The sequence below is a fragment of the Mercenaria mercenaria genome, chromosome 19, assembly GCF_021730395.1.
Source record: "Mercenaria mercenaria strain notata chromosome 19, MADL_Memer_1, whole genome shotgun sequence".
NCBI lineage: Eukaryota > Metazoa > Mollusca > Bivalvia > Venerida > Veneridae > Mercenaria > Mercenaria mercenaria.
In genome coordinates this window covers 13,171,695-13,184,244 of record NC_069379.1, presented here as the reverse complement: position 1 = coordinate 13,184,244, position 12,550 = coordinate 13,171,695, and the positions used below count along the sequence as shown (strand labels likewise).

General features: G+C 33.3%; 1 protein-coding gene across 2 annotated transcripts in view; it reads left to right on the top strand.

Annotated features, from left to right (window-relative positions):
• LOC128550922 (uncharacterized) overlaps nt 1–12,550 on the top strand; it is a 95,974-nt gene that overhangs the window by 53,690 nt on the left and 29,734 nt on the right. For both annotated transcript variants that reach the window (XM_053530988.1, XM_053530989.1), the window contains exon 9: nt 2,172–2,234. In XM_053530988.1, the coding sequence (XP_053386963.1) occupies nt 2,172–2,234 (63 nt within the window). The remainder of the gene's footprint in view (nt 1–2,171; nt 2,235–12,550) is intronic.

The following is a 12,550-nucleotide window of genomic DNA, read 5'->3' as shown; positions in this document are numbered from 1 at the left end:
AATTATATTAAAAAGTTCAATGTCCAGGTAAAAATTGCACAATTCTTTTGAGTTTTATTTTTTATTTCTATTATTTTCAAAATGTTAATTTTTCACTGCAAGCACTCTCAGTTGTACATACCTTCAGGCAGAATGCAATGACGTAACGTAAAAATACATGAAACGTCTTAAAAATATTGTAAAATGCATAATGTGTACTTCCGAAGCAAGCAGAAACAGTTACATACCATTTAAAAAGGGAGACAATAAAAAATGTTAGAACACACTTTTGCTTAGGAAAAATTGATCACTATTGACATTGTGATAGAAGTTTAAAATTAAATCGATATTGGATACTTTAAAAAGAAAAAATACTCAAAGAACCTTTAAGTTATTCATGAAAAAGTTGATATTAAATAAAATATAATTGTCTTATCGAATAATAATATAGGGATAATAAAATTTAATAATACAATTCTTAGGGAAGAATAAATAAAAAAAAAAAAGAAAAAAAAAAAAAACATAACATAAAGCGATGGTTGCATTAAAATTGCACGCAGTTGGTAACATTAGTTTTTAACAACTCTGATCACGGTGTTCTCAATTTTAAAGTAAGTGTGTAAGCATATAAAAACCGAAAATACAAGTAGCTTTTTGCAATCATTAACTCAGTTTTAAAGGCCCAGTGGCAGAGCTTTCGCTTCTAGTGCGGGAATCCTGGGTTCGATCTCCAGCCGCGTCATACCTAAGACGTAAAACTGGTACCAGTAGCTCCCTTGCTTGACGCTCAACATTTAAAAGGGAAACTGGCCTTTTCTCTCGTTCCCTCGTGGCGATAGATTCCATCAGGAATGAGGTTTCGAGAATGAGTGATTTAAGCTGTAGAACTGGATAGTGTTCGGCGAGGCGTTATTTCGTGACGACGTTAGACGGAGTGCTATAACGTCATAACGTCGTTTGTTGTGTATGTGCGACAGAACGAAATAACAAAATGTCACAAATCAGACACCATTAAAACAGATACTTTTACCATTATGTATTATTAAAAAGCTACAAGCAGTGATATTACAACTTATAAATTTTCAAACTTTTCATCAAATTAACAAATGAAATATTTCACACGATATTTATTAGAAAAGTCATCATCGTTATCATCATCATCATTATCATCATCATCATTATCATCACGATTTCCTGTTCATAAAAAACATTGATCCAGATCTGGTCACAGATTGCCTTTTTATCCCTTTTATTGATGTTTATGCTATTTGCATTATAAAACATGGGTTTGCTAATAATATTATTTCATAATTAAAAACAGTATGTCAATCATATTAAAGACGGAAAATTGACCTAAAGTGATTCTGGACTCTTTATCAACTCTAACCTGAAATGCACAAGTGGACCAAAGGTGCAGATCAAATTGCCCTTCAGAAATTTTGTCTTTAACAAATCGTTAGTGAGAACGTTTTACTTGTTTGAGTATCGGACTCACTATTTTGCACGTTAACAGTATTGTGCTTTGCCTGTAAGCTGACTTTGATATACCTTTTTTCACAAATTTACAAAATTTGCGCTATTTTAGATATGCCGGCAATATGTTAAAGAGCTATGTATTCCTGAAAAGAAACGGTCCGCTCGATTTCAAGTATATTTACTACGTTCGTCATCTGTGTTAGTCAGAGACTACAATTATGCCATGTCTTATTATTATGGAAATAAGATCAAAGAACCATTTATTTATCATCGATATTACTGATACTTACTGGGCATTCGCCCATGCAGTTCTTCTTATCGAACAAGGGTCTCATTTGATGAAAACAAGCGGATTATGCGTAAGATATAAACAAAATACAATTCCGCAACATTTACAGAAAAAGTAAAACAGAAATAATATGACATTACATACACTATCTATAAAATGAGCATTCTATTATTACAAGAACTAAAATATTTGGTACATGTTGATGGCGATTCGACAACTTGTCGTTTTCTTCGGATTTCTAACCCGCAACCTCTACGCCTTACCGATTCTATGGAATACATACGTTCCCCGGGGATTGAACTAACAAACTTGCGATCTGAATTGCAATGCAAAATTAAAAACATGTACCCGAAATAGCTTTAAATTAGCCTTTTTGTATGGTAAAAAGCTATAATATAATGTTCAGAAGTTATTTTTGCTATTCTAGGTCGCCGTTGAAACATATAAGACAAGTCTGTCCTTTACCAAGTTGAGGCAAACTGGAAAACACGTAAGTCTGAACAAAAACTACTAGAGTTTATATTGGTTTGAAGAAATAGTGTTAGAAACTTTACCCAGCAAATACACCAAGTTATTACAACGTTGTTATGACGTCTTTTCCTGACGTTATAAAGACGATGTTTTTGGTTGATAATGAAAGGTGCGTTGACGTCTTTCTCACAACATTGGAAATACGTCTTTTTTGCAACGTTGGAGATACGTATTTTCCACAATGTTGGAAAGACGTCGTTTTTTTTGGTTGATTATGAAAGATGTGTTGACGTCTTTTCTGCCATGTTGGAAAGACGTCTTTTTCACAACGTTGGACAAACGTTGTTGTTTGGTTGATAATGAAAGGTGCAATGACGCCTTTTTTGGCACCTTGGAAAGACGTCTTTTTCGCAGCGTCTTTTGCAGTGTTGGAAAGACATATTTTCTACAAAATTGGAAAGATGTCCATTTTACGTTTGCAAGTCATCTTTTCTCAATGTTGTTTCGTCCTCTAAAAGTACAAAAAACAACAGTCTATGGTTTTAAACAGAAGTGTACTGAATGATAGAATACTCACAAAACATATTTTATCATACTGTGTCTAATAAGAAATATGATTCAACTGAAATGTTTTTATTACAAAGTACATATACCATTCAATCTAAAAAAAATTTTGCTGATGCATGTAACCTGTAACAAGAGCTGCTCAGGGACAGCAACAGTCGATCGGCTATTCAATACCTTTTTGACAAAATAGTTCATCAATGAATACAACGACAAACACTAGTGTAAATGGGCAACCATTTTGCCTGAATGTAATAGTTTCATAGCATATAAAAACAAGAGGGTCATGATGACCCTGGATCGCTCACCAGAGTAATATGAGCTACATGTTTCAAATGTCAAACTGATGATTTTTAGAATTTTTTGGAAGATTTTCTGATGTACAATCACGTAACCCCTGGGGCGGGGCCAAGTTTACCCCGGGGGTCATGAATGGAACAAAGTTTGTAGATGTCTACTAGGCATGTAACGTATCAAATATCTAAGATCTAGGCCTTCTGGTTTATTTTTAGCAAATTTATGAAGATTTCCCTATATACAATCAAGTAACCCGTGGCGCTGGGTAAATTTGACCCTGTGGGGTCCAGATTTGAAATTTTTTGTAGAAGTCTACTAGGCAATGCTACACGTTAAATATCTAAAATCTAGGCCTTCAGGTTTATTTTTTGGAAATTTTTGAAAATTTTCCTATGTAAAATTAAGTGACCCCATGGGGCGGGGTCAATTTGACCCCGTGGGTCATGATTTGAACAGATTTTGTAGAGGTCCACTAGGCAATGCTACACGTGAAATATCTAAAATCTAGGCCTTCTGGTTTATTTTAAGAAAATTTTTGAAGATTTTCCTATGTAAAATCAAGTGACCTCTGGGGCGGGGTCAATTTTGACCCTGGGGGTCATGATTTGAACAAATTTTGCAGAGGTCCACTAGGCAATGCTACACGTGAAATATCTAAGCTCTAGGCCTTCTGTTTATTTTTAGAAAACTTCTGAAGATTTTCCTATGTAAAATCAAGTGATCAATTTTGACCCTTGGGGTCATGATTTGAACAATTTTAGTAGAGGTCCTCTAGGCAATGCTACATTTCAAATATCTAAGCTCTAGGGCTTCTGGTTTTTGAGAAGAAGATTTTTTTAAGATTTTCCTATGTAAAATCAAGTGACCCCTAGGGCGGTGTCAATTTTGACCCTGGGATCATGATTTGAAAAAACTTGGTAGAAGTCTACTAGGCAATGCTACACGTTAAATATCTAAGATCTGGACCTTTCGGTTTATTTTTAGGTTTATTTTTAGAATTTTTTTGAAGATTTTCCTATGTAAAATCAAGTGACCCCTGGGACGGGGTCAATTTTGACCCCGTGGGTCATGATTTGAACATATTTTGTAGAGGTCCACTAGGCAATGCTACACGTGAAATATCTAAAATCTAGGCCTTCTGTTTTATTTTAAGAAAATTTTTGAAAATTTTCCTATGTAAAATCAAGTGACCTCTGGGGCGGGGTCAATTTTGACCCTGGGGGTCATGATTTGAACAAATTTTGCAGAGGTCCACTAGGCAATGCTACACGTGAAATATCTAAGCTCTAGGCCTTCTGTTTATTTTTAGAAAACTTCTGAAGATTTTCCTATGTAAAATCAAGTGATCAATTTTGACCCTGGGGGTCATGATTTGAACAATTTTAGTAGAGGTCCTCTAGGCAATGCTACATTTCAAATATCTAAGCTCTAGGGCTTCTGGTTTTTGAGAAGAAGATTTTTTTAAGATTTTCCTATGTAAAATCAAGTGACCCCTAGGGCGGTGTCAATTTTGACCCTGGGATCATGATTTGAAAAAACTTGGTAGAGGTCTACTAGGCAATGCTTCACACCAAATATCTAAGCTCTAGGGTTTTTGAGAAGAAGATTTTTATTTTTTTTCCTTTCTGTTGCCATGGCAACCAGAGTTCTGCATGTAATTCAATTCTTTGAATAATTTTTAAAGAAGACCATCCAAGGAATATCCCTGTGAAGTTTCATCAAAATTGGCCTGTTGGTTTAGGAGGAGATATTGTTTAAAGGAAAATGTGGACGGACGGACGACGGAAGGACGCCGGACGGTGAGCGATCACAATAGCTCATCCTGAGCACTTTGTGCTCTGGTGAGCTAACAAGAACTGTCACAGAAGCATCATGTTTACCTATTTCAAAGCTTGATAGTGAAGAAACATTATATTGAATTCTAGCATAAAACTGCCGTTATTGACACTTTTCGGGAGTATTTTAACAGCAGAGAAAACGTGTGTTAACAGAGAGATTCTCGCGCTCACATGCTGTTATAACATATTTTTATGCGCGTTCCGTGGCAAAGCGTAAACGTATTACGGCCCAAAAACGGATAACTCGAAAGGAAATGACGTCCGAAAAAAACAACAAACTTTACCGCGCATTTCATGGAAATTTAATGACATTGAGTGACAATATATTCATTTACTTGGTTTTTACGCGTTTTATGCTAGAATAGTGTTAGCGCATGTTATTTTCGTGTCATAACATTTACAGAATCCCTTGGGAATTGTTGGTATCGGACTCGGGTATCAACCAATCTCTCGGGATTTTCCCTACCCAATAACTTTATGTTTGAACACGAACAAGTAGGATAGCTTTGCATATAATTTGTACAGTCTAGCTAAAAACTTAAAACTAATCACCCACAGTTTGGGCGAAATTTTCAACATCTTCATTTCAAAAGGTTTAGCAGAGAATATGTATTTGACACAGAAATGTGATTCAAATGTTGAAAATAAAATGTAGATATTTGTAAAAATGCAACAGGGATGTAAATTTTCTGCAATATTTCAAATTTAGTATACTACATTCTCCAAAGTTTTATCATTATTTAATGGAATATCTTGCTAAATCATTCCAATAAGTTTGACTGAATCTATTTCCAACTCTACAAAGGACCATTATTTACCCTAACTCGTTGACATAGTTATCTATTTTTGCCTATAGATGGAAATCATGATAGTAAGTAAGTGTACCAAGTTTCAAAGCCATATTCAAATAGTTTTGACAAACACGTACTTGTACGCAAACTGAACCAATTTCTAAGTACAAAAAGGCCATAATTTAGCCAAAATAGTTGACAGAGTTATGAACTCTTGCTTACAGATGGCGATCATATAATAAACAAGTGTTCAAAGTTTCAAAGCCACCCAACAAACAGTTTTTACAAGACACGGACTGGTATGAAATTGTACCAATTTCCAAGTCCGAAAAGAATCATATTTAAGCTAAAATACTTTTCAGAGTTATGTACTATTACCTACAGATACAGACTATTATATAATAATAATCGAGTTAAAAAAGTTTCAAAGCCATATGTCAAATAGTTTACAAAAATATATGAACTAGTACGAAACATTTAAGATTTGCAAGTTAAAAGGTACCCTAATCCGGCCAATATCCTTGATGGAGTTATGTGCCCTTGCATGAAATTGGATATGGTGATGATATACAAGTTTTCAAAGTTTCAAGCCTTTATCCCCAAAGGTTTTACCAAAATGTGAACTGGTACCAAAAACTTAACCAAGGAGTGACGCAAAGCTGATGCCGTATCGAATAGGATAACTATTCTTATTGTTCAAAGAGTCGAGCAAAAAAGGTTCAATTGTGGCATCTTTTATGCAGTTTCCGAAACTAATTTTAATAAAAATCTTGCAAAAACTTTCTATCTAGAACAATCTAAACAAAATGCATTATTTTCATATTTATCCTTCAACCAGGTCGTTTAATATTGATTTATGTGACAAATTATTTTAATTATTATCAAAATCACTACAAATGCATAAAGTCTGCCCATTACTTTGCTCAAGATAACAATTAAATTAACAGACAAATTCTTGATTTTACCTTGCGAATAAGCAATCTAATCCATTCACAAAACTATTAAGAATAAAAAAGGTATGTTTAAGTGTAATTGACTGGCAAAACAATGACGACACGACTGCAAATTTTTGAAAGAAAAAAAAAACAATTCATTATGCATAAAACACTTTTTATTAAGATAATATTTGAAATTTCTTCACCTTGTAGAATTGAAAATAATTCCAATAACACTGCGCATCTCAACAATGAATTGGATACAAGTTCTTTAGTTTTGTCTACAACAAAAAAATCAAACTTAACTTGCACTGTTTTGACACCTTTCATGTATACATATCACTTTGTGTTTGCAGACTATACGGTATTGTAATTAATGATTTCTGCTATTTCACTATACATTTTAATACACATGTAAACTTAAAACGTTTTGTTAAAAAAATAGAAGATGATCATACTAGAATTATGTATAAAGTTAAATGTATGGTAATAAATATTAGTGGGTACTATTATCAAGACAATATTCACTCCTCTGCTGTATCTAGTCTATTTCTATTTTATGACAAATAACAAGTTTCATAATAAACATACATGTGTCAAGATGTTCAACTACAATACTGACTAAAAACACTAAATATATCAAAACAAATAGTTGCAGGCATTACTTCGTTTTCCCTCAGTTATACAAATACTTAGAGGTTGCATTTCTCCTCACATCAAAATAATAAATTTATTAAGCAACAGACATTTGTTATAAAAATCACATAAATTGGAGATATGCAACATAAAACTTTATAAAAATCCGTAAATAATGAGGAAACATTACATAAGTACCTGCCGCGTACATGGTACCGAAATTACGTGCGTTCAACTTCGCTTTTCGATTAGTTAGGTAGGCCTACACGGTACCAAGAAAACAATGCACTGACAGTTTTATCCTTGCAAGTATTTTCTCAGAAAAAAAAAACAACAAAGTAACAATCACATGTAACACTGACTGACTGTTTTTATTGGATGAGAACTTTAGATGCATGACATACTAATTTCTTTATCACAAAGTTTATATGGGAACCTGGTTCTTGGCAAGCCACTCCGTCTCATAATGGTGAATATTCATGCCAAGTGACATCAAAATCCCACCATGCATGAAGAAGAACTGCCCCCGACAAATTTCAATATGACATTTGACCTCCAACTATGACCTTGACATTTAAGATAGGAGCAATGGGGTTTGCGCATGACACACCTTCTCACTGAGGTAAACATTCATGCCAAATATAAACAAGATTGGTTCATGCATGTTTAAGTTATGGTCCAGACAAAATCAGACGGACGCACGCATATACACCGAAAAAAAAAGATCCTACGTTTTCTGTACAAAGCATTTACGATATATGTTACTAGTCAAAATAATTCGCCGTTCAGATTGTTTTATATTTGTGACGGGCAATCTAAACGTCAAAACTTTGAATGACCAAAATAATGGAAGATAAATCACAATACACCGTCATGTAAAGTTATTGGTTTTATCGTGTTTGCATATTTGCATGTAGAGACACGGTAAACTTTAATCGTGACAGTACATACGTACGTTTAAATCACCAGAAAATTAATTTAGTAATTTTGGATATTAATTGATAATTTTGGCATAAATTATTGAGGAATTGAATCCCCTTTCAATACATGTAAGTTTATTTCAATTTGACAAATTTGTGAAAATGATCGACATTTAAACTATAGCATGTAAATCGTTGGCAGCGAAGAAAATTTCATTGGAAATTGCTTCAAATATTTTGGTCTTTCGAGTCGAGTGTTTGCCGCAAGTGGGGATACTGCCCATATGAAAGGAAATCTCCCAACATTTCCTACGTTCGGGTCAAATTAGTTGGACTGTTATGTTACTTGTGAAGAGAACCATCAGGCGTCAAACGAATGTGAAGTAGTATAATAAATTATATTATATGGAGATGTCCAAATACAACGTAACAGGATGTTCCGGGACAGTGTGATAACTTCACTGTCGCTGTCTCAACAGGTCTAAACGTATTTGGCACGATTTCTTTCAGGAAATCTCTAAAACATGTGAATTCACGCAATGGCTTTGACTACAAACAAAATGTTAAAACTGATGATTTTATTTTAGTCAATACGGTGACAGCGACAAGAAAACATAGTTCCGGGTATATTTTTGTTGCCTTTAGATAATGGAACCACCCGTTTACACTGGCACTTCTGTTTTTTTTTCTTTCTTTCTTGTTGTTGCATGGTAGATGAGGTGAGAATGCATTGACTGTTATTGTATAGAAGGATCGAGTTGGTTTTTTTTTGGGAGGGAGGAGGGACATTTTTCATATACAGACTTTTGGTGGCCTGATAGAATTTTGATCAGCATTGATAAAAAATATTGATATAATCTGTGTTTTATAACTTTTAAGAACACTTCTGCCGTTAGAAAAACATCACTATTTACAAAAAAAAGAAACAAAAAACAAAAAAAAAAAAAAAAAAAAAAAGAAAACATGGACGTCTGGCCGATCACTGTCTTACCAGTTCTAAAAATAGAAACTACAACGGATTTGTATACAAACACGATCTCTTCTATATCACGAAATGCATAAAATTAGTTTGACTACCAGACCCCTAGCCGCTTCCAACAAGTAATGCTGTTTGGTGAAAGATATCAACATACAAATGGCATGTAACTTTTAGACACTACACACTTGAATTTATAGACTAGAAACACCTTTATAAATATAATTTATGGAAAGTTCGAACAATTTTAGCACTATACAGTAAAAGACTGCAAAATGTTGACAGTCTGATCTTCATCGCAAAGCAAGATATTTTAAGTAAGTCCATTTCTAGCCTTAAATACGGAATTATTAATTTGTTTTTTATGCAGCTTAGCAAATTACCGCGAAAACATATGACAATATATAGTTAAAGCTATAACTTGAACAGTTTTAAACAGTCATGACAAAAAAATAACTGCTGTAAAAATTAACAACATACCTGCAGGTGGAAGAGCCTTGATTTGACATATAATCTGCAACATAATTAATTTGACATTCGTACCTGCACGTTTGCTTTGTGGATTTGATATGCATATAACATATGAAACCGGGGTATCGAAAAAATCTTACTTTAAACAAGGTTTTTTGCGTACATTTGTAATATTTTAGAGCGTATATTAAAATATGTCTGTAAGTATTGTACTTAACAAAACAAATTAATATCAATGCATCACTAATACATGCCATATGTGAATACCAGATAAAAAGTTTAGTTCGATACGGATACAAGAATACTGAGACTCCTATAGCAATATATAGATATATGTTGAAGATTGATATTGCGGCTGCAGTAAAATTTGAGAGTTATAGAAAACACTCAAAGGCCTACTGGTGTTGTTTCCTTTCAAATACATTACATATGTTGTGCAACATTTCTACTAGTATTTTATGCCGTTTTTTCTGCATAAAGAAATACCATGCTTCTGTTCATACATTCCAAAGATAATTACAGCGCATGTTGCCGCTTCAAGAAATTATACACATGTTTTGATGGCAGAATTTGGTTTTAAAAGCCAGTAATGATTTTTGAAATTTTAGAAAGCAATCGCTAAATTATATCATAACTTCTGTGTGATATAAAAGATGTGAGCATATCTCATACTTATGAACTTATAAATGTTTAAAAATTGTAATGTTCTGAGTTATGACACTTCAGACGCTAATGAAAATAAAAAATAAATCTCCTACACATATACAAGTACTCGTACATTTCCTAATGTCTCGTTGATACAAAGACATGAGTTGTTTGTTTGAGCTGGCGATAGAGAACGGATTGTATTATTAAATGTTATAATAGCCGCCGGTTTCTTTTTGCCAAGCCGGTATTTGGCAAATTCAGCCCATATTTATACGCGCTTTACAAAAATGAAAAGTGCCTTAAATTGTTACATTAACCCACCTATTTTAAAGTTAGTATGTTTTGATATGATATCATTACTATTTTTTGTTAATCAGTACGAGAAAATTACATTTGCCATGGCAAAAGCGGTTTTGCCATTGCAAATCGGTCTTTTGCCATGGCAAAATGTCTTGCCATGGCAAAATTATTTTGCCATGGCAAGAAAATTCGTGATTTTGCCATGGCAAAATTGCCATGGCAATTTTTTTTCATTTTTCTTAAAAAGTTATTTTAACTATTTCCAAACGAATGTATTGGTAGAAATATGTTGTTTCATATCGATAACTCAGTTTTTTTTTTATTTTGCCATGGCAAAAACTGGCCATGGCAACTTTGCCATGGCAAGATTCTGCCATGGCAATTTTGCCATGGCAAGGTTCTGCCATGGCAATTTTGCCATGGCAAGTTTCTGCCATGGCAACTTTGCCATGGCAAGATTCTGCCATGGCAACTTTGCCATGGCAAGATTTTACCATGGTGAGTTTGCCATGGCAAGGCACCCAGATTCAATTTTCGAAACCGTACTTTTCTTTGATGTCTTTTCCCGTAAGTTTAATGGGGCTATTTTTTTTCGTGGAAAGGGGAATAATTTAAAATAACATAAAAATTATGGAATGTTTTTAAAATGTAGATCTTAAGAACGAAATGATACGAAATAAAAAGAAAATTTGTTCTATGTTTGCTCTTACAAACGGTAGTTAATCAAGATAAATTAGTTATTATGTTCTGATTCCATTTAAACTTTTGAAATGAAAGCAATGTTTAAAACAATTCCACATGACATCATGCAGACGACGCACGCTGCGCACGCGCCTTACCATTTCCAATGTACCAGCTGCGCATGCGTATAATGCAACAATCTCATATGATTTGCTGCACGATTAACCAAACGTGTAGCGTGAACGAATAGTACAATGCAAAGTGTTTAAAGACACTGATTCTGGTATGCCTGGTATGCCTGGTATGTGGCCTATGGAGATGATAAGGTCTGCGTATTGGCGATAAGGGTCAATACACAAGTCGGGACCATTGGTAGACTTGCTTCTGTTTATCATAATAAGCTACTGTACAGCTACTGTGCAGTAAATAAATTGCAGGTGATATTTCTCACCTTTATAGCAAATCAGTTCTCACCTTTAAAACGAGTTTAGAAAGCTTGATTGAATTAGGGCTAAATAAACAAAGTGATAGGATACAACAGTGTTTTATCATATTTTATTAAAGTAAGTTTTTAACAATTACATCTCATTATTGCTGTTTTTTATTATCAAAATATAAAAAAATGCATTCAGGCACATAGCTTTTAGAAGTAATAAATTAGTGTGTATTTTGAACAATGATATATCTTTATTGCTGGATTTATTATACATAAAAGAAAGTTAACATTATTTAGAAACGCAAGAGGAATAAAGCATTTTTAATATATAACATCCTTCTGTCTATATACCTTCTTTATATATTAAAAATGCAACTGAACACTTCCTTAATTTCTAATAAAATCCAGCAATTATCTTTTTTTTCGTTTTTATTTTGTTACTTTTGATAAAAAGATCATAATCATTGAATAAACAAACTTGTAATTTCTCTTATTAAGTTTTGAATAATTATTTTATAGTGAGAATTGCTTTACTATAAGAGTTGTAATTTCTCTTATTAAGTTTTGAATAATTATTTTATAGTGAGAATTGCTTTACTATAAGAGTTATAATTTAATTGGCCAGGACATTACTCAACATGACTGAGCAATCAAAATTAGTATCTTATCAATTAAAATAATTTTGTGTACATGCTGAAAAAAGACTAAAAAAACAACAGCATTTCAATTAATAAAATGCAAAACACAGGAAATAACCAATTTACCTGTAGGCAATAAAATTTATGATTCGCTCACAATAATTAGGCTACATGTCAAGTCTACAGGGGTTTTATGGACCCTTA